The 22,921-nt window shown below is 36.4% G+C and overlaps 1 protein-coding gene across 5 annotated transcripts in view; it reads left to right on the top strand.

Moving 5' to 3' along the window:
• Positions 1-20,449, top strand: part of gabra1 (gamma-aminobutyric acid type A receptor subunit alpha1) — a 43,559-nt gene extending 23,110 nt beyond the window's left edge. For all 5 annotated transcript variants that reach the window (XM_063485617.1, XM_063485620.1, XM_063485616.2 and 2 more), the window contains exons 8-10: positions 3,677-3,829; positions 15,552-15,754; positions 16,412-20,449. In XM_063485617.1, coding sequence (XP_063341687.1) covers positions 3,677-3,829; positions 15,552-15,754; positions 16,412-16,732 — 677 coding nt within the window. In that variant the 3' untranslated portion in view covers positions 16,733-20,449. The remainder of the gene's footprint in view (positions 1-3,676; positions 3,830-15,551; positions 15,755-16,411) is intronic.
• The last annotated feature ends 2,472 nt before the right edge of the window (positions 20,450-22,921 follow it).

Genomic DNA, 22,921 nt, shown 5'->3' on the forward strand with positions numbered 1-22,921 from the left:
CCTACTGGCCACCACATCTTTTTTCCATCCACCTCATTTTGGTTGATTGATACTGGCAAAAATTAGTCGCAGCATAAAATGGGTGACCTGTTTGCAGTGATGTTAGCTGCTGGAAATAAAAAGTAATGCTTAATCCCAGGCCTCCATCCTTTGTTTGTTTTACTGGAAGCAGGCCCTCAATTGACTTAATACCATCTTATTATTATTATTTTGTTTTGTTTTGTTTTAGTTGTTTGGGTCTCTGGAAAACCTCAAAATCAATGCATTCTTATGCCCAGTTTAAGTCCTACTGCTGTTTATGTGAAAAGTATGACCAAGACAAACCATGCCAATAAATCTCAAGCACAAAAAAAGAAAAAAACTGAACAGATGCAGAAGGGCAAAATACAGCAAAGCATTTATAGCACATAGACTCTATGAGCTATTTCAATCTTGTACTTGTTTTGCTGGTACAAATTTGTTGATGAGTTTGTTCATTTGGAGCATTTACCAATTGGTGGTTTATTTTCACAGAAAAAAACCAAAGAAAAATCCATCACTTAACCTTGTGATAACTTATTGTTCACCTGTATCTGAATTGGGAACAAGAAAGGGCAGGGGGGCTTTGTGTTCTAGTCACTGCTATGTTCTTTAACATGAGACAACAACAGTGTTAATATGTTTTCATGACAATGTAAAATATCTGAGCTAGATAAAACTATTCTAGGAAAATGCCAAATTTACTTGAAAGAAACATGAAAATACTCTCTTGCTCTGTACTATACTATAAGATGTTTATGAAGTCAGACGACTGAGCAGAAAAGGAGATTTTATAGTCATCATTTACAGTATCATGTTGCAGGTTTGAAAGTCTGATCATGTTCACATCACAAGCAAATAGTTTATTTTGTTACCAAACCTAGACCACATCATTTTAAGCACCTCGATGTGGTTGTTTTGGGCTACACCCAAGCACATTAACTGTGCTCCCACCTGCCCAAACGAGGAAGAAAATGAACCTGATTTAGGCAGAGTTAAAAACCATAGATGTGAAAACACCCAGTGTTCATGGGGCATTCACATTAGTAACTGCAATTGAGAATAATAAATAAAGTGCAAAGTCCACGCTCTAATTTTAATAGCTTTATCAATAAATTTGAATAGTTTTGTCAATACAGAATAAACTGTATTAGAGATATGGTCCTTTTTAGTGTCTGATGTCTAGTAGTGATAGAGACTATATAATCACTGTAAAATCAGGTTTATTCCAGTCAGGACCACTTTTGTCAAAACAAGACAATTCTCTCCATCCGCCATTATTTATGCCATGGCTCTTTTCTTGAACACAAAGCAAAAAGGTAGAGAGAGTACTATTCCCCACCATTCCCCTTCCATGTTCATGTACAGTGGTGTGAAAAAGTGTTTGCCCCCTTCCTGATTTCCTATTTTTTTTATGTTTGTCACACCTGTTTGCTTCAGATCATCAAATAAATTTAAATATTAGACAAAGATAACACAAGTAAAGAAAAATACAGTTTCTAAATGAAGGTGTTTATTATTAAGGGGAAAAAAAAAATCTAAACCTTGTGTGAAAAAGTGATAGTTCCCTAAACCCAATTCCTGGTTTGGGCCACCCTTAGCAGTAACAACTGCAATCAAGTTTTTGCAATAAACTGGCAATGAGTATTTTACAGCGCTGTGGAGCATCTTTGCAAATTTGTTGTAATTCAGCCACACTGGAGGGTTTTCAAGCGTGAACCGCCTTTTTAAGGTCATGCCACAGCATCTCAATCGGATTCAGGTCAGGACTTTGACCAGGCCACTCCAAAGTCTTCATTTTGTTTTTCTTAAGCCAGTAAGAGCTTGACTTACTGTTTGGAATCATTGTTCTGCTGATGATGTTCTGATGTTCCTTTTGCTCAGCAGTGGTTTTCGTCTTGGAACTCTGCCATGCAGGCCATTTTTCCCCTGTCTATTTCTTATGGTTGAATCATGAACATTAACTTTAACTGAGGCAAGTGAGTCCTGCAGTTCTTTGGATGTTGTTCTGGGGTCTTTTGTGACTTCTTGGTTGAGTCCTTGCTGTACTCTTGCGGTAATATTGGTTGGCTTGCCACTCCTGGCAAAGTACACCACTGTTCCACGTTTCTGCCATATGTGGATAATGGCTCTCACTGTGATTCGCTGGAATCCCAAAGCTTAAAAAATGGCTTTGTAACCTTTCTGAGAAATTGAAAGAAAAATTCCAAACATGTTATACACCATAGTTAATCTATGCTCTAACGGGGGTGGTGCTCTGTACTATACTATAAGATGTTATTAGCAGGGCAATCACTTTTTCACACAGGGCCCTGTAGGTTTGGATAACTTAATCAATGAAATCATCATTTAAAAACGGCATTTTGTGTTTAATTGTGTTATCTTTGTTTAATATTTAAATTAGTTTGAAGATTTAAAACATTTAAATGTGACAAACATACAAAAAAACTGAAAATCAGGAACACTTTTTCACGCCACTGTATGTGGAAAACTGGAAGCAGAGGCAGCAGACATCAGTGACAGTAGACACAACTACGGATTAAAATAGCCAGTGGAGCTGGGTTGCAAAGTATAAAGCTGATGTAGGCAGCTTGAAACAACTTAAATGGTGCATCCTATGTGAGATTTCCTAGTTGGATGTGTAAAAGCTGATGTGAAGATGACATTAGTTGATCTGCTGAGACTGAGATAAGTTTGACTCCATGTTGGGGTGGGCAGGCGTGGCTAAACTATAGCTAGGCTCGATTTTGTACATGTACATATGACCACAGTGTATAAATAATGCTCTTCATGAAATTTAACAAATAGCTTTACTTGCTTTGACATTTGTCAGACAACAAAACAAAATAAATGAAAATAAAAAGATGTTTCCAGGCTGGAAATATTGCCTGGAAACATATGTAACCTAGCTCTGTGAAGCTAAGGGTAGACAGATACAGAGAGACAGGAGTAAGATGCACTGTCAGGCTCATCAACTCGCTGTTATTTGCTATCATTAAAACTGATTGCTTTTCGATCTCGTAGTGATTTGTTTGTTTTTTGTTTGTTTATTTGTTTTACCAGAACTATTTTCTACCTTATCAACGCTAGCTAATTTGCTAACAAAATGGGAACCAGGTCTCTAGCTTAATTTGTAGGTCACTACGTGGGATTGACCTGGCCACCTCTGGTCAGTCTCAGCCTTAAGAAGTAAACCAAAGCAGTGGTGTTAACGCTCATGAAAAATACACAATAATTCCAAAAACAGACTGTTATTTTCCCAATTTAACAGCTAAAACCTTAACTTTTTCCCAAAACTTAAATCATTGTGTACATTACTAGATAGCTTTTAATTGATTTCTGCATCTTCAGGTCAATCCTCTCAGGTAATTGTCTAAGAATCTATGCTTATATCCTAGGGAATACTCTTGGCTTTCTGTGAAAACATAAAGGAACGTAAAGACAACACTGTTTCCATCACAATGTTACTTTAGAATATGGCAGTTAGTGTTAAAGAGACACCAAATTGGATTGCTCCATATCAAAAGAACTAAATGCATCATAAAAGCTCTTTCTGTGTTGATAAAAACCATGTCTAGGTACTACAATCTAGTATCCATAAGTAAAGTTTTTTTTTAATTATTGTAAATGTTCAATGCTTTCTGTTTGTGAACAACAGGAGAATATGTTGTGATGACAACCCACTTCCACCTGAAGAGGAAAATTGGTTACTTTGTGATCCAGACATACCTACCCTGCATCATGACAGTTATCCTCTCCCAAGTGTCTTTCTGGCTAAACAGAGAATCTGTCCCTGCCAGGACTGTCTTTGGTGAGTTGTTTTTTTCTTTTTTCTCTTCAAAACATCTTTGGCTAGAGCCCATCATCAGAAGTTTTCAAAACTGCTCTTGAAAAGTCTGGAAGATAATCAAATGATACATTAGGTAGTCACACAAAAGCTAGGCAACAAATCAACTAATTGCTTAAATATATAATAACATTAATTAATATATTAAAAACAATAATAAAAAAGAATACAACAAAAACTATTTAAAGCCAACACATGACTCTTAGACACACTGATATGAAATTATTTTCAATTGCATTTTTTACAATACCTTATTTTAATTTACACATTTATTTAATGAAGAATACTTACTATTGATGAATACTTCAAACCATGTTCATTTAATGAATAATATATCGCTTAAGAAATGCTTTGCTTTTTTTTATAAAGTAATGCCATCTGCATTGTTTATTCAAATTAACAAAACAGAAAGTCCAAAAACACACTCAACATAATATTGTTTTATTCTGCAGTACTACATCTGGCATTTTGATTTTTGCCTCAATACATGCACAGAAAAGCGTGTGAACAACATTTTTCAGATTTATAACACAAGCTTGAGTTTAAGTTGTTTCTAAAAAGCTGTTGCTTAATGATGGTTTGATTTTTTGCTTTGTTTCGTTTTATTATTCTCTGATTTAGGAAAAAAAAATATTTCCATAAAGTACTATTTCACTATTTTAAAAATATATAAATGGAAATAAATGGGGGGGAGGGAGTCAGCCTGGCTATGCTCAATGTTTTTGTAAAAAAAGACATAGCCTCTAAAATTCACAAATTAAAATGTGTGTCTCATTTGTTTGTGCATAAACAGAAATGTAAAAAAGGCGAGCTGCAAGCTACTTCGATATTTTTCTTTATCATCTGCTTGATGCACTTTTTTTCGGGGGGTGGGGTGTCGGATTGCCGGGAAGCCTTATAGTCATGACAAGCATTTTTCTCACAATTCCCCTCTAATAATAATAAATAAACAACAACAATTGGCCATCTAGTAACCACAGTTTTCGAGGGAAAAATGGGTATTCTTAGACTGGTTGTGAGTTATTGCTGGAAGTTGCTAGCAGTTGCTGTGACATTACTAAGACTTCATGAGGTATACAGTGCTGCACTGAAAAGCCTCTTTGTGAATGCTTTGATAACAGTTTGCATGGCAGATGCTGACACAGCTGCAAAACAGTAGCAAACTACTTGCTAAGCAATAGCGAAACTGAAAAATGCTACACAAACCAAAAGTCTTTTGAAATCTGTAGGTTGCAGTGGTAAGACACAACTCTGAAATAAAATGTTCCAGTTTTCCAGTGTGTATCACACCTTTTCAAGTGGCAAGTGTTTGCGGACAAGTTGGTGTCTTTCATGCAAACTCTGGGTGACCGAATGTGGTTATAATCAAAGCAATCGAAAGGACTTTTAGTGCATTAGTTTTTCTGACTGACTTCACCCAGTATCAGCCAGTAACCTCCTGCAATCACTCACCAGCTGGCCAGGGAATACACGTTTTTCCCTTGTGACCGGTGGTTGCCAGATGGTTGATAAATAGCCTGTAGGCCTTTTTAACTGAAGGCTAAGATGGCTATGTCAAAAACATATTTAAAAAACGTGAGATATACCAGACATTTTATTGTCTCTGTTCAGTACATCCATACTGTTCTATTCTGTTTTGTTTTTTACTAAGGCAAAAAGAGCGTTAATCACTTGTGGCAAACTGCAGTAGAATTTTAAGCTCAGTGTGAATTTAGATTTACGTGCTTAGAATGTTTGACTACAGCTACTGCGTGTTTGTGCCTGCTTGTGTACATCAGTGCATGTGAGAATGTGAGTCTACACGTGCACGTTGGCCTGAGTGTGTGTGTGTTTGTTATGTGAATGTGTGTTTGTGTGTGTCTGATGGTGTGTATGTAGAGTGTATCTGTCTGTCACACTAAGGTCTTACATAATACAGCCCACAAGGAAAGCTCTTGCTAGTCTGCAGCATGCTCTGTAGCAGCAAAGCACAGCAGCAGGCAGAATGTCCTTGAGTTACCTCACCCTCCACACTTTCTTCTTCTTTTTTCTTTATTCTCCTTCACTCCCTCTTTCTCTCTTCATCTTCTTCTCATGAATGTCAGTGTCTCCCCTGGCCCACTACTTAAAGAGCTTTCCCGGAATCATTATACAGACACCAGATTTGCAGCTCTGCAGTCTCCAGCAGGTTTTTCTACTCTCCCTGCAATGTTTTGGAGTCTGTTTGTGTGAGCTGTGAGTTTCTTCGTGTGTGTGTGTGTGTATATGTATGTGTGTGTTTGTATGTGTGGGTGTGTGTATGTGTATGTCACAGCTTGCTACCTGAGGTGCTTGTCACGTGTTTAGGGGGGGATGAGGGTGGCCTAGATTAGATTCAATCAACTATCTAGGGCGTGTGTGTGTGTGTGTATGTGTCCCTCAATACTGGTTGTGCTTCATGGGATTACATGTATGTAGCATGAGCATGACAGAGAGCAACACAGTGTCCCAGCACATTAGGATGGCCATTCATATGATTAATATGCATCAGCAGATGAATGAGCCTGTTCTTGAAAGAGGTTAGTAATGTCAGTATCACCATGAATGAAGCATTATAAAGACAATCGATATCTTTCATTTTCATCTTAATCCTTTAACTATCATCAAAGTCAAACATTTATATGATCTATCAGACCATTGTACACATGTTCTGCACTATTATAATCGTAGGGTAGAATGAGTGCCACACCACAGTGGCTTTTTTATTGCTTGTGTGCAGTATATATGCTTACTGTATGCAAAAGACAACATAATTAGGAAGGTACTTGGCATCATAGAGGGATAAGACAGGCTTGGTTGTTCCAAAGTGTATAAACACTTTAAATATCACATCTGCTGCCAAAATATATGTCTAACATATTGCAAATAACCCACATTTCCTTAAATCGTTGTCATTTTCATTCCTTTTTTCTTGTTATTTGCTTATTTTATGTGCATTTTAGGTTGTTTTCATTTTCAAAAACTCTCAATAATGGTGAAAATAAAAATGCTTGTTTACTATAATTATTATAATTACATCCATAGCTTTCCACACATACACATGGAAATGCATAATGTACATCTAGAGATATCAACCAATAATTTTATGTGATACGTTATGAGACATCACATGTGTCAGTGCTCTGGATGTTTGCTGCAGACTAGGAAAAAAGTGTTTGGGCACCTCTGTTCCTGTTTGTTGAAGGTTTCCTCCATGTATAAATTCACCTTGATATGATGTGTACAACTTTCACAGATTTGAAAGAAAACCCATGGCACCTAAACCCAAATCTCTTGTCTTTATATACAGTAATTTTAGCTTCCTTTCAGGAATGTGCCTCATTATGTAGAAGAAACTGAAATTTTATAGTAGGTCTGATATTTTTAATCTATTTCTGTTTTCTAATTACTTACTGAAACTTCCATTGCTGGGTTTAGTAGATCTGATGTAATATTTCAAATAAGGAACGAGTTTGATTTCATGGCAAACATGTAGTGATTTACCTTATTAGGACTACTAATAAAAACAATGAAACCATTAAAAAAACTCATCATAGTCAGTGCCTTTTTTGGGGGGGGGTTTTGGTCGTGTGATCAACCAAAATGATAATCAGACCCACACTAGCTCACTATATTTTGTATTTTCAATTATACCAACTTCATGGATGGATGGATAAAAAGTATTTTTGCAAAATGTACCACATCCATGTGGGTTAATAGGAATTAAATGAGTTTAATGCCTTGTCATTCTATTTGTGTCAGACATTATAAATGTGGCTGCACGCTTCTCTGGTAAATAAGGAGATTTATGAGAAGTATTATTTGGAAGATTCCCTGTGAGAGGCAGGAACAAGCATGACTCAAGCCCACATTAGGTCATTAATTAAATCTTTATCATAAATTAATTTTCAAAAGCAAAATAATATTTTGCAATATAGTAATGAAGCAGCATGATACACCTTTACATACTGTACATAAAAGCGCCACAATATTGCATAAGCACAGTGGCTCTGTCAGTCCGGCTATACCCAAATATGGCACTGTAAATTTTATCCATGAACAGAGATCTAGGAATACAAATAATGCTATTAATATTGAACAAATTACTAAACCATGCAAATTCTATTTAGTCATCCTGCCACAGATATTTATTTATACCTTGGTTTTTCCTCATTTTTATCTCAGAACCGCATCACAGTGCATCAAACATTTCATACTAAGAATAAGCAAACAGCTACTGTAGTACTGGGTTTTGTTATTGCTACAGATGTGATCGGGTTGATGTTGCCACACAGTTGTGCACAGCTGACAAAGAAACAGTATTAACAAAAACAAATTGAACATTGAAAACCCTGTTTAAATTACATTATGTGACTATGAAGCACAGCTTCTGCACTAAATCTTTTTTCCTAAAGCCTGCCCTGTAGATGAATAGGCAATTTAAAAACACAGCAGTGGGTAGAGTTATCTTATTTATCACTGTACCGATTAAGAGGCTGATTAGTTTATAGCTAGTTCAGTGTAGTGGAAAACTGGTGGCAATTTATTTATTTAGTCCAAATGAAAACCAAAAGGAAACAGCCACTGATGGCTCTGATTTGACGCTCTCTCTTACATCCCACCTCCCTCTCCCGCTCCGTTTTTCTGTTTCTAAGCTGTCAGGGACAGCAGGGCTCAGAAGATAAGCTCCCTTTCTTCCATCTCTGTTTTAAGAGCGATTGGCTGGGTATTTATGGGTTTTCCCATGATGATGTTTGAGGTATCTGTTCATCAGGGAATAACACCTTGTATGTGAGTGGGTGTGTATACTGGAGTTCGCACATGTGCGCTCATGCATTTGGGTGAAAATGTGTTTGTTTGCGATATGTGAAGAAATTGGGTACTCATCAATTTCTAATTAGTAGCTAACAACAGTGTAAGCACTATGTGTCTCCGAGGCTGCGTGTCTGTGTGTTACAAATCTCACATCTATAGTGTTGGCAGAGTTATTTAACTCACCTGCCCATCAACGTGTCCGTTTATTTCTTCATTATATGTCAGTCAGAGGTGATGTAATAATGCTGAAGGTATTGTGTGCGAGTGTGGCTTCCCAGGGGTTTCAGTTATTGATAAGGCATGAATAAATAAATAGCTGCTGCACAGCGGGGGTGTTGATAGACATCCAGCAAAGACAGCTTTGCACTGGGGAATGTTTGAGGAAATTATTTTTTAAAAAAGTTCTTTGACAACTCCACACACAGCAAACATATGAATTTACTCTTTAATACACAAGCATGCAGTCAAACTGATCATCTTTGTCCTCCCACAAGCATAAAAAAACTAAAATTAAAGTCAGTGGACCATTTGCTATATTTCCTAATATTGTGATTTAAATTGTGATTTCACAATGACAATTTAACAGGAAAAATTTAAACCAATGCATTTCATATGTCTCATTTTCAAATTCTTTACTCACATACTTCATCTGTTTACTACTTTCAGCTATTTGTTATTATGCCTTTTAGGGTTTGTAATGAGATGGCTGGTAGTAAATGTAGTAATAGGCCTCGTCTAACCTCAGTCGGCTTTTTATCTCTAATGTCACAGACCTGTGGTTGCATGCAAAATATCTGTATAATCTGCCACGCTATAGAGAGTCCAGAAACATTTTAGAAAGGTCATTATTAGGATGTTACACTAAACATGTTATAACAGCCTTTTAAGACTTCAGCATAAACAAAGTTTGATGAACTTTACAAGTGAAACAAGAATTGAGTGTTGATGTTGTTTATGCATAAGTAAGCTGGTCATATTTGCAATCACCCAGTTAGGCACAAGGTTTAAGTTGCACATAAAGTTTGCATATTCTTAAAGTAAACACACAACTCAGTTCATTAAGTACTTTTGAACTCTTGTAGCATTTTGAATGTCATGTGTGACAGGTTGCCTGTAGAAAACATTCTAACTGGAACCAGGGACATTTTGCTGAAGGCTCACTCCTGAACAAAGATTTGTGGCTTGGCTCCAATGTGGTGGCTAAACAGTATATTTTTCTTACTCACGTAAGATTTGCCAGATTATTTGAAGTCTGTCATTTAAGGGTTGTCAGTGAAGGGCTAAATATGGAACAGAACAATCAACTTTGAACCTTACTGAAAAATGTTTTGACCTTGAGTTCAAGTTAATTTATTTTGCTGACAACAATTTCTATTAGGTTGATTACGCTAATAAGCCTTAAATCAATTTTCTGTTATTTTTCTACCTTGTGTTTAACCAAGTTAACATTTTTTGGCTGGCATTTCCCAAAGAAATAAAAATATACTTTTGAAGTTAGTAACCATTAACCTCTATACATATGTTAATATTTAAAAAATAAGACAGAAAACCTTGTTAGAAGATTTGTATCATATAAAAAAAGCTTGTGCTTGTGCACACTGAGTTAAATTGAGTGGAAGAAACTCTCAAGAACTGAGTTACACCACTATTAATCCAGTTAGAACTTTCCAGATCAGTGACTTTGTTCATTAACAGCCTTCAAAGCCTCGAGTCTATTAGTTACAACATGTCAAAGAGAGTCATTTAAAACTAGCTCTGGAGACATGTTCTAATGAATCAAAATGCTAGGGCTCTAAATGATTCCAAGTTGGCCTGTTGCTTAACAGGCACAAAGGGAAATTGTTCTTACTAGAGTTTAAGAAACACACCTTGTCGGCCATGTTAGTCAAGTCCCTGACATGCACACATCAACAAAAAAAAAACAACCAAACAAAAAAGACACACAAATGCACACACACATACCTTTAGACTTGTGTGCAGTTGATTAAAAGCAGTGATACACCTGCAATTATTTTATTCTCTATTTTATTTAGTTTGTGTGCACTCAAACAGAACATCACTTAATGTTCAAATCAATGGAATATTTCATGCTTTAAAAGCAAAATGTTTTTATTTTCCTTTCTCCTCTTTTCTCTTGTGGTAATAAGACATTGGAGGACTTAGAAGACTTGTTTCCATGACAACGGAGCTTACCAAACATAGTATATATGATACCAGCATCAGGGTGCTTTTGTGAAGGCTTGTGTAATACCCAGTGGTGCTGTCTTCATCCTCCCCCACAAAATTAACTGATTTACAGGCAAACAAAGTATCTGACAAATTGACACTACTTTGTTGTCACCCATTTCTTCCACCTACCAATCTCTTCCCAAATATATATATATATTCATTTATTTTTTATTTTTGCTGCTGTATTCAGTATATTTCTAAATAAACATTCTTCTTATGCAGGATGTAGTTTGTGAACTGTTGAAAAATCTGAATATTTTAACTTAAATATGACCTAAAACATTGTACAAGTATCACACAGGTTCTTAAAGTACATTAAAAAAAATCAATTCAACAAATTAGACAAAAATATTACACACTGGGACAGATTTTCTAACAATTTTCACCTCCTTCTGGTTGAGGAGGAGAGTATTTGAAATAATCACATGATTAACCAAAGCTTGCAATATGCAGTTTACCACACTATACTGAAAAATAGAATGTCTTGTTTTGCAACAGACATAGTCATGATAGTTGCCTCTGGAAGTGCTCATATATTTCAAATGAGAGGGGGGTAAAGGTTGTCAGAACGAGTTTGTTATTGGCGCGGGTGGATGGCTCAAAGCTGTGCACGTGGTGCTAAAGCTTTGGCTCTGTAGCTCTTCACTGAGTCCTCAAACCCCAAATCTTTAGAGCCTAGCCCTACAAATTTGTCTTCCTCAGTAATATTTTGTATATTTTCATGAGAAAGAGCAGAACCTAACTGGACTGGAGGAAAATCTCAGTACAGCACACATACAAGGATTTGTCTTCATTTCCAGGTAGCCAAGTTACTTTTTATAGTAAGATGATGGCTTTAGGCTTTTAGTAAGATTTATACACAGAAATTACTATATAATGAAAACATCTGCAATTTCAGATCTGTTACATATCACAATTGCATATGCAGCTATTAGCAGAACTTAGATCAGAAGTGTGTTGGATTAATATCTGGAAGTTACAAAATGTAATACAGTCTCTAAAAAAATCTTCTCACAGAAGAAAATAATGCAATAAACAAGAGTGATGCATGCATTTATGCTCATGGTACAGAAACAATAATTTCATTAACACCCATGTGAGTCAGGAATGGGCAGTAAATAATGTTTGTCATTATAACGTTATTGTAACACAACACAATAATTAAATAACACAATATAATAGTATTAATGTAATAATAATGTAATAATAACCCTCCTCTGGATAGGTTCTGTGCGTAACCTTAGTTGAATGCTTTATCCAAAGAATGCCTGTCTCAGTCTACATGCCTTCACATAGTTCCCTTCTGACAGAAGAAGAGTAACCCTTTAAATCATATAAAGCCTCCTTCAGCTACAGTACACCTCATTGTTCTGGATTGTCTCGCTATTGACCAAGAGAAACACTTGCATAAAAACCTGTGCTTACACAGTATTATTTTGGTTAGTTGGTTAGCTAATTTGCATTGTTTTTGATAGGATGAAATCATTTGGCTGTCGCAGATTATGAATTAGTGTACATTAATCAGATTGCTCGAAGAGCTTTCCGCTCCCATTGGTAACTGTGGCAGCTAATTTGTCACACTTAGTAAATTTGGCCTTTGTTCTTTAGTTAGTTAAGAAAAATGATCCAATATTTTATATCTATGAAAAGGAAAAAAAATCTAGGATTAATTGTATAATTGAAGGGGAAATTAGATACAGGTGCTTTCCATTAATGGATGTGAGTTTGTACTTTGTTTGTTTTTTGTTTTTATCAGGAACTACCAAAGTCTGCTTCTCAGAACACATTTGAGGAAGTAAATCACTCCATTAACAAATTAGATTTTTGAGGAAAAGGTTGTTCTTGCTCATCAGACTGGAAAGGGGTATTAAACCATGTTAAAGGGTTTGGAATGCTAAATGAGTCAGACTGTGTATAAATCGAGGACATTTAAGAGCATTGTTTTCTATCTCAGGAAAGGTCAACTACCAAAGTTTCCTACACAAGCAAAGTGGACAAAAGTTTGGATGGCACAAAGGAACCCAGGGTAGCTTCTAAGCAACTAAAGGTTTCTTTCAGAGTGACTAATGTTTATCACCCCACCATCAAAAGAGCACAATGACAAAGCCACAGTCCTCCAAAAGTGAAAAGTGCTGCCCATCTGCAGTTTCCTAAAGAAAGTAAAACCCATTGATGAGACCAAAATAAAACTTGCTGGTTTAAATGAAAAGGGTTTTGTTTAGCCACAAAGCTCTATCGCCATTCATGGACTAAAGCATGTTGAATTTTACCAGCGAATTCTAAAAGAAAACAGACCACATCTGCAAAAAACATTAACAGAGAGAAGCAAGACAACAGCCCTCAGCACACATGTTGTTCTAAAGTAAAGACAATCCCCTTTGAGCAAGCACTTGTTGACAGGAGGAAGGATGAACTCCTTTCTAACATGAAGAAACCTCTAGCAGAACGAAGCTCGGGGAGGGGCAGCCATCTGCTACGACCAGTTGGAGGGTAAAGGCAAAGTGAAAAGAAAAAACGAGAGCATAGAGAGACAAGGACAAAACACAAACTATGGGAGAGTGAAGGCAAACGTTAATGTAATGCAGTTGTGGCGCACATGGTGAGTGAGGTCAGTGGAGAAGAAATTCTGAGCAGCCAGAGCCAATGGAAAATTTGGTGTCTTCATAGCACCATTTGCCGTATATTCCCTTAACCATAATTCAATAAACCACTGCATAGCCTGCTTAGCATCTGGTACAGTGCAGAACATGGTCACGCATAGATTCCTAAATATCTGCATTAATACTCTTAACAAGGCATAAAACGTGCTTTTCTAGCTCTCGTTTTCATTGCATGTATCTAACTGTAGCGACATTTAGTCTTCATGTAGCCACTCTTCATCTGTAAGCATCACTTGTGTGGGTGGCTGTGTTTTATCCTTATACCAAACAGGAATTGAATATAGCCGCTTTCATCTGAAGCTATCATTTGTTTTTGTTTTTGTTTGTTTTTGTTTGTTTGTTCAGCTTGTGCTTATGCCAAGTGCAATTATGCCATCCACGAGAAGCAGTACATTTCAACAATAAATGACTTCACAATAAATAACTTTGACCTACTTAGTTGTTATTCCCCTTAGAGACATAATAAGCACAAAAAAATGTATGACCATGCACGTTGTGTTCCTAGTATGCAGATGCAGCAAACCCATTTAAGGTGCATTGTTTGCTCATGGCTGAGGACCAGTCGTTTATTTGGCTATGAGTAATGATAACATAATAATCATTCTTTATGGTCCATGTCACAGCACCCAGTCAGCAATGGTAAAGGCTTGTGAAAAGAGAGTGGGAGGACGGGGAGTCTGTGAATCATCACTTAACACTTCACCACGAATGAGGAGGAAGCAAAAAAAAGAATTCAGAATTATAAAGGGAAACAGTAACTTTTAATCTCAGTACAGCTGCTTTTGCTTATTGGAGATGGTGGACACATGAATAAGAGCAGTGTGCAGTATATAATTGGATTACAGTAAATGGTAGTTTTAGTCAGCTTTTTAAGCTTGTTTTAGAAAGATGTTTAACTCAGTATTAATCATTTGAAACTAGTTGGACATCTTTTTTTAGGTTAGCTGATTGAGATTGTTTTTCTCTATTTGCATACAGTATGTGACTGTGATATAATATAATGTGAAGTGTAGTAGTGTTTTATTTTTTGTGTATTTCTAATTTAAAAGAGAACAATAAAAACAGTAATGAAAGCCGTGATGTTAAATGGCAGCTAGTCTTTACTCTTTAGCCGATTTGTAAAAGATCTTGTTGAGGAGTGTGTGTGTGTGTGTGATAAAAAGTGCTTAAACTGCACAGAATAAAATGCTTTATGAAACTGTGTGTGAATGCGTAAACATGACTCGTAGTGTAGAAACACTTTAAGTGCTTAATATGATTGGAAAACGTTATATAGATGCCTGTCTACTCTATATTGATGAAAACTGTTTGCATGACTGATATTACTGATAATTACTTATCCCTGCATGGCATAACAATTTACAGAAAGTTGATTTTTTTAAGCTTACAAAGGATTAGTATATGCACATATATTTACATAAAGATCTCTCTGTATCGGGGAGGGTCTTCTTTCACACTCCAGCTGTTCTGCATGATATTCCAGACCAAATTGGTGGATTATTTGCTGCTTGGGTTGATGTTATTTAGTTTGTTAACATCTGCAGTAACTGCTTGTGTGATATGTCCCTCACTGCTTGAAGTGCTGTGCTCCAGTTCCTCTTCTTCTCCATCTATTCTCTTCACAGCTTTCATTTGTTGGGGGTGTAGACTAGCAATTTGAGTTTCAGTAGCTGAAACACGGGACACTTTTTAGTGCGGGGCATTTTAAATTAACACATGCATTAGTTTACTTTTTTTTTTGTTTTTATTTTTGCAGCAGCATGAAAAAAATCATGTTCATGTTACTTCTGCTACTCTTTATTATAATTAAAATCTTTAACTTTTCTTATAACATCAATAAAGTTATAACATCAAAATGCTTCATGAACGACGCATCTCATTATACAATGTTGATAAAATGTGCACACTTTTTGTTTTCATCTATTTATGATAATGATCAACAACATGAGATTTTATGTCTGTGTTCTCTGTGTGTCTGTCTGCAGGAGTGACAACTGTGCTGACCATGACCACACTGAGTATCAGTGCCAGGAACTCTCTCCCTAAAGTGGCCTATGCCACAGCTATGGATTGGTTCATTGCTGTCTGCTATGCCTTTGTCTTCTCAGCCCTCATTGAATTTGCAACAGTCAACTACTTCACCAAGAGGGGTTACGCTTGGGATGGAAAAAGTGTGGTGCCAGAGAAGGTATTTGACACCTTTTTAAAAATTTATTATTTTATTATAATAAAAACATTTTTTAAAAGCATTACCACTGGTATCAGTACATAGGAAAACCTTACCACATTACCATCCTCTGATGTCTTTTAAAAACCCAAACAAACAAAATATGAACATTAAAATGTTTATTTATTTATTTTTTTTGCACCAGCACATCACTTAACTGCTGATGGAGCTGCATCAAGCAGAGAACATTTAATTATTGTCAGCGGCTCATCTAATAGAAAATGCAATTTGAGTAACATGACATGAACATTAATAGTTTAGTGTTCAGCTTGTGCTTTTCTGCTCTACTTGTCTCCGTGCTGCAGTTAGCAACAACATACTCTGCAGTCTCTGGGTATTTTTAAAAAGGCCCAATGCTGATTATATTTATATATATATATATATATATATATATATATATATATATATATGTTACATTTCTGACATTAAAGCTTTCGCTTGGATATATGCCAATGTGAGCAATTAATATTTCCCAATTAAATACCTATTTAAACCCAGTTTGATTCACCAGGATTTTGCATGCAACAGTGAATAGTGGTAGTTTGCGAAAGGATACAATAGCAGTGTGCGCAGTATTGAACTCTTTATCCTTTTGCCTTTCTCCGACAAACAAATCAGCAAAAGAAAAAGAAGGAATCCCTCCTTAAGAAGAACAACACTACGGCCTACCCAGCTGCCACTGCTACAGCCTTCGCCCCCAATATTGCCAGGGACCCTGGATTGGCTACTATCGCTAAGAGCGCCCCACCACCCCCAACTGAGCCTAAGGAGGAGCCAAAGCCCAAGCCTCCAGAGGCCAAGAAGACCTTTAACAGTGTGAGCAAGATAGACAGGATTGCCAGAATAGCCTTCCCTCTGCTCTTTGGAACCTTTAACTTGGTCTACTGGGCGACCTACTTGAATAAGAAGCCCAAATTGCAGGGGGCCAATCCACACTAATCAAGTTTTTCATTCCTTTTAAACTATACCTGTAATTATTTCATTTTCTTATTCCTATAAACAGTGTTTATTTTCAGACAACATGGTGTCCATGCTGGTTTCCAATTCCCAGTTGTTGCATTGCTTCTATGTTGAACAAAATTTTGAAGATTTTGAAAAAACGAAATATAGGAAAAAAAAAACCCGAAAACAATACAAACTTTTGAAAGAGTGTTGTTCAGGTCTGGGATGATGCTACTAGGAAAATGCTACTTTAAATATATAGCCAAGAGAATGCTATTCTACAACTGCACATAGCTCAAACTTATGGAGAGGCATGTTTTTGTTGATTTATTTGTTACCTTTTATTTGATTCTACTTCATTTAAACATAGAATCACAGATACAGTGGGCATTTGTGTATATGCATGGACAGGACATCTTATAATTTGTATTTATTTATTCAAAATACAACTCATCATTGACTGTTGGCTTGGTTTATTTGACATCAGCAGCAAAATGCTACAGTCAGTCTCTTTCCAAATATCTTCCATTGTTTGTAGATGTTTTATGAGCCTAATTATACCATTTTCCATAATATGTTAGGACTTCTGCAATAGCAATAAAACATGTCTCAGTGGACACACCATTTATTTAGAGATCAAAAGATACAAAGATTCAATCATGGTTGTGATCAACATTGAAAAAAATATAGTAAGTTATTTTCACAGCATTGTAAATATCAGGTGTTACAGATGTCAGTATTATGTTTAGGCTTTGCAAAGTGTAACTAAAGGGTAATTGTACACATGGAGAGAAAAAACTTTTTTGGATTAATTTGTTATTGTTTCCTCTTTATGATACTTTCTACAAAAAAAGAGTATATAATGGTCTAATTCATGCTTAAGTGACTGTTTTTCGCCAAGTTAATGTTCCATTCAAAGCTGCTTTTACATTGGATTAAAATATTAAACTGTGTGCTTGTGTACACATTGACGGCAACAACATCAACAACAAAATCAGTGGTAAACTGACATTGGCTAGTTACGAATAAGAATGTAAAAAAAAATATATCACAAATCATGGAGTGCATTAGATTTAGAAATAAAACACTCATTACCTATGTAATTTTGTTTTTGTTTTTTGGGGGTTTTGACTACTTATGGTGGGGCCTCCTTTGTCAGAAACACCATTGGTAGGAAAGTTCGGTTAGCATCAATTGAAAAAAAGGGGCAGGGGCACATTGAGAGGGAGAAGTGCCTTTTCCATTTTCAGAGTTGAAGCTGTGAAGGCTGTTACTTTGGCGATTGACGGCACATCTGTATTTTCCATCCCACTGTGTCCCCTGACCATTTTTACCATATTCAACCCCATCCCCATTCAGTTAAATATTGAGACATAACACTCAGAAAGTACCAGCTACACTGCCTTCAGTATCACATGCCCGTTAGGACTCATTTGTTGCTGCTTGTTGGTGAGCAACAGCGAGAGACAGGGACAGAGACAGAAAGGGACAAAAGAGAAAGGAGACATTTAGGTGAAGTGGCATTGTAAGCTTACTTTAGCCAGCGCTGTGTTTCACACAGAGGAATTGTCTTGTAGTTCTACGATAGTGACAAAGATGAATCTATTTTTGTAGCATGATGTCAATTCCTCTTCCGAGAAAAACCAACAGAAATTAACGCCAGTGTGAAAAGAATGCTTTTGTTTTTGTATTGAAAATTGCTTGCTACCTTCATTTCTTTAAAAAACACACACTCTTTAGGAAAATGCTCCTTCTCTGACGTGGCATGTTAAGGTTTCTGAACAGTCCAATTTAAATTATGTTAATGTAGCAATATTAATTAGCAAGGGCTTTTCTTAGGACCTGAACCTGACACTCAGTCTGGAGTTGATATCCATTGTAGCTTTACACTGACCCCTCTCTACTTGTAGTTTCATCTGTATGCTGTACTTGGAAATTTATTCTATTTAGATTTGGTTAAAGCAAACAGGCATCACATTGTGTGTCCATGCTGGGTTCTAAAGCCTTTGGCTCGCACTCAAACTGTGTTTGATGAAGAATCAAGAGTGCTGGTGCATTGCGTCACATTACTGATTCAATGTCTTTTGCTGAATATATTTTACAGGGCACTAAACAGGCCAAAGGGCAAATTAGAAATGTGCAGAATTCTCTGTGTGCTTGTGCACTGAGGTGAAAAGATCATGCTACTACCAGAGGGAATCAAAAAGAGATTGGTTGCTGTTGCTATTGTTATTATTTGCATTATCATCATAACCAATATGGAATCTATCCCCTTATAGCAGACATCTTTACAAGCATATGCAAGCAGTCTACTGTTCACAGCCACTTAACCTACAAGCAGAGGGTCATGGAACTGCAAAGTTCAGGGTGAAGAGTTGTATAAAGATATTTGAATTCTAAACTATTGTATGTATGTTTAATATCATAAAGAAAATCTATATATATATATACATATGTAAAATACTTAATGCATATAGTATTTGATTCTATCAATGAAGATATTAGCTAAGATGATGATGAATATTGTTTGTATTATCAACCTATTGTTATGCATTTTGCACATTTAGAACAATAACATTACATTTATGTAGTCAGCTTCGTGCTATGCAAGGACAGCTTTGAACCACATCACTGACCTTCTTTCCCTGACCATTGTGCTTCAGATTTACAAGCTATTACTACAAAAAAAGGAAAAAAAGCTTAGCTTTTATATCAGCTGTGCACCCATTAGCATTTTTTCTTTTTTTTTTCTCCAACCATGGCTATACAGGGTGACATCAAAGAAAACAGTGGATTATCTCTTTTGTTTGCGCTTTGGATTTGTCAGTGGTTGAAGGGAAAATGGCTTTCATTGTTGATTGCACTTTTTCTCCAGAGACATGCAATAAAGTGATTGAACTGGAAAACCAGGAGCAAAACCGTAACCTTGTAAAAAAAAATTTCTGTTAAGTTCTTGAGCTTATTTGTCATTCTAAAAATGGAGGCGGGTGAAAATGTTACTTTACTAAATAGATCATTTTGTTTTTCTTTTGCTTTCCAAAGCTCAGTGATATTACAGGAAGCAACAGTGAGTTTTGTTTCAAGTTTGTAAAGCCCCGAGTTCTACTCCAAGCAGAATGAAACAAAGGATCATTTCCAAATATTTTTGAACGTGGTCTGTCTAGGTAATGCTCCAGAGAGAATGTGAAATATGAGGCACAGTGCAATCATGAGCTTCCAACCTTTACCCTTACACTCATAGGCAGAGCATACATGTAAATATCACATCGGTAGGCACATCAGTCATTGATTTCATTGTTTGATGCAGTTCTCAGCAGCACTTGCTGTTCAACATTGAGTCTTTGGTTATTCCTAGATACCTACTGGAGTTTTTCTTGTATTTTTATCAAACAAAATATGTTCTGATTTTCACTGAAATGTAAAAAAAAAAATAATTTTCTAAAGCACAAAAGTTGACTAGGGTAGGAGAGATAAGAATGACACTATACATATGGACATCAAGGAACAAACACAAAATGCACACAAGCTCACAAACCTACATACAGTTCATGCTGGCAGTTCAATGATACTGACAAAAGGTTCTGGTGGATGTAGATGAACTGGTGAATCTTCTGTAAATGTTTTGTTTCTTTTGGTTATGATATGGCCCTGTAAAATCTGATTCTCTGCATTAGTCTTTAAATAAAAAGAAAACAAACTAATGTCATGGCTATACTTCTGTCTCTGTGCTATGTGCTACCTGACCAAGGCTATGATAGATTTTGAAAGTTAGACCTTGTTTTTGAGTGTTTAATTAATCAATAAGAAACATTCTCCTGGTCATAATTAATAAAATATAGAAATAAATAGACTGTTTATGATAACTGGCATCTGGATTTACAAGATCCAAAGAAGACTTGCTCTTAGATGACTAAATGCAGCAGGATATCACAAGCTATGAAGATTTGTTCCAACCATATAAAGTGAGTGTAACTCTCCCACGGGCAGAAGAACTCATAACACACCTCATTTATTCAATTAGTTGCACCACAGACAGGATCGGTCAGGAGACCTCGGACAGCTGAGCTGTTACGCACGTCACAGTTTTCAGCTTAAATCATTTGTTACGCAGCAGCTGTCTTCTGAGTCTCAGTCCCGATCACAGCTCTTAGGACATTTTAAGCCTGATCCATTTTGCTAATATCAAAAATACATATTTTTGCAGTAGTTTCAGCAGTTTATATTAGAAAAAATGGCGATAGATAGATAGATAGATAGATAGACAGACAGACAGACAGACAGACAGACAGACAGATAGATAGATAGTAGATAGATAGATAGATAGATAGATAGATTTTGAGGCCTTTTACTGTGTTTATTGCTAACTAGCAAGTGTTAGCATACAAACAAAACCATTGCTTTTGATATGATATGATAAAAATGATAAAAACATGATAAAAAAGATCTCTCTCAAAATAAGCATCCTGTCACTGTAACCTGTTTTCGTTCCAAGAGTGTCTAATAACTCGTGTTCATAAAGCTGCAGGCACCACCTGTGCATATGAAGTAATATTATTTGCTTGTGACTATCTGGCAAGAACAGCTATGTTCTTCAGCATGTTTTCTCCTGAATATTCCCTCTCTGCTCTCGCTGCCTCTGCTCACAAGCCTCCACCTCATCCTCGTCTTCTCCCACAGTGCCATGAGACTTCAGGTGCAGGGGAACGTGCGCTTCTTCCTTAAAAGCATGTGAGCTGCCAAGTCCTGAGACTGTTATGTAATAAAGCTGCTTCTCCCTGGCAAGAGAGCAGAAAGAAGAACAATTTTTCCCTCTCTCTGTGTCTCTCTGCATAGTTCTCATCTTCTTCCCGCTCTCTGTTTGTGTCACCTTCCACTCATAAGCACAGATTAAAAATGGGGTTGTTAGGCGAGGAAATGATGGACATTTGGACAAGTTCCATTCAGTCTTAGGCACAGGATGAATTGTGCTTAAAGTTTAAGCATCCACTGCACATGCAGTGTTTTTACTTAATCACGGTTTAAGGCACGTATTGAGATTTAATAAAAGCATTTTCTGCACGGTAATTGTCACAAGTACAAAGCCAATGCATCCTTCTTTGTCTGCTAGTTTCCCTAGAAACTTCATTTGGAGGTGCATTTAACAGTCTGTCCATTAATTTTTTGTAGTGTTACCTGAAAAAAAAGGCAAATGAGGAAAGTAATTTTCTAACTTTCTTAAATCAAAACAATCAATCTCAGACATTATCATTGCTAAATACTCTTAAAGGGCACATATCATGTTGCTGTTAAGAAACCAGCTTCCATTTTTGGTAATATAAGTGGAATTTGATAAATGTCTCAGGCAATCATTTAGAATGGCCCTCAGTGGCCATCTATTGTGACTGCAGAGAAACAAAACTGAATAAATCAGAACAGTCAAGTTGCAAACTCTCAGAGTCACATTTTAAGCATACAAGTAGTGGAGTTATACATAAAGTAAATGGATTTTGTCATTCGCCAACAATGACATTATCAGCCTCAACAATGTATTGTGTTACCACAAGAAAACAATGAGATTAACACTGTGCCCGGAGTACATGACTATAAATTTAAGGCATTTCTAAACTAAATCTCTATTTCTCATTGAAGTTAACATCCTCCACATTGGGATGATGAAGACTTTGGTTCACGGAGAAGAAAAGGAGGAATCTTTCTCGCACACGTCCAAGTTGTGTCACGTCCAATTCTTCAGGCCCTAAATTCTTAAGCAATGGCCATATCAGGGACCCACATCTCCTGAGATTTCTATTAGCTCTCTCTCTCTCTCTCTCTCTCTGCTTGCTCGTGTTTGCTTCAGCTTCTCACTCTCTTGAATTGCCTCCTGTCTCTCTTTCCCCAATTACCCTTTGGAAGACTCCATAGATTACTTGGCCAGGTATCAGGATCTGAGATTTGTTTTTCTCCTTCAACTGAAATGAATAAATGAATACATAAACAGAAAGGAAAGGCAATTGGGGGAAAAAGATAATTACTTCACATTCTGCACCTCCTGAAAGTAAATGCCTCTGTCATAGAGGTTTAGGGCGAGGACATAACTGTTTTGGATTTTTTTGTTTGTTTGGTGTTTTTAATAATTCGTACATGCTGGAAAGTGATTGTCATACAGAAATTCAAATCAACCTTTTTTGTTTCTATATATGTCTTAAG

Source organism: Pelmatolapia mariae, linkage group LG10_11 (assembly GCF_036321145.2).
Source record: "Pelmatolapia mariae isolate MD_Pm_ZW linkage group LG10_11, Pm_UMD_F_2, whole genome shotgun sequence".
Classification (NCBI taxonomy): Eukaryota; Metazoa; Chordata; class Actinopteri; order Cichliformes; family Cichlidae; genus Pelmatolapia; species Pelmatolapia mariae.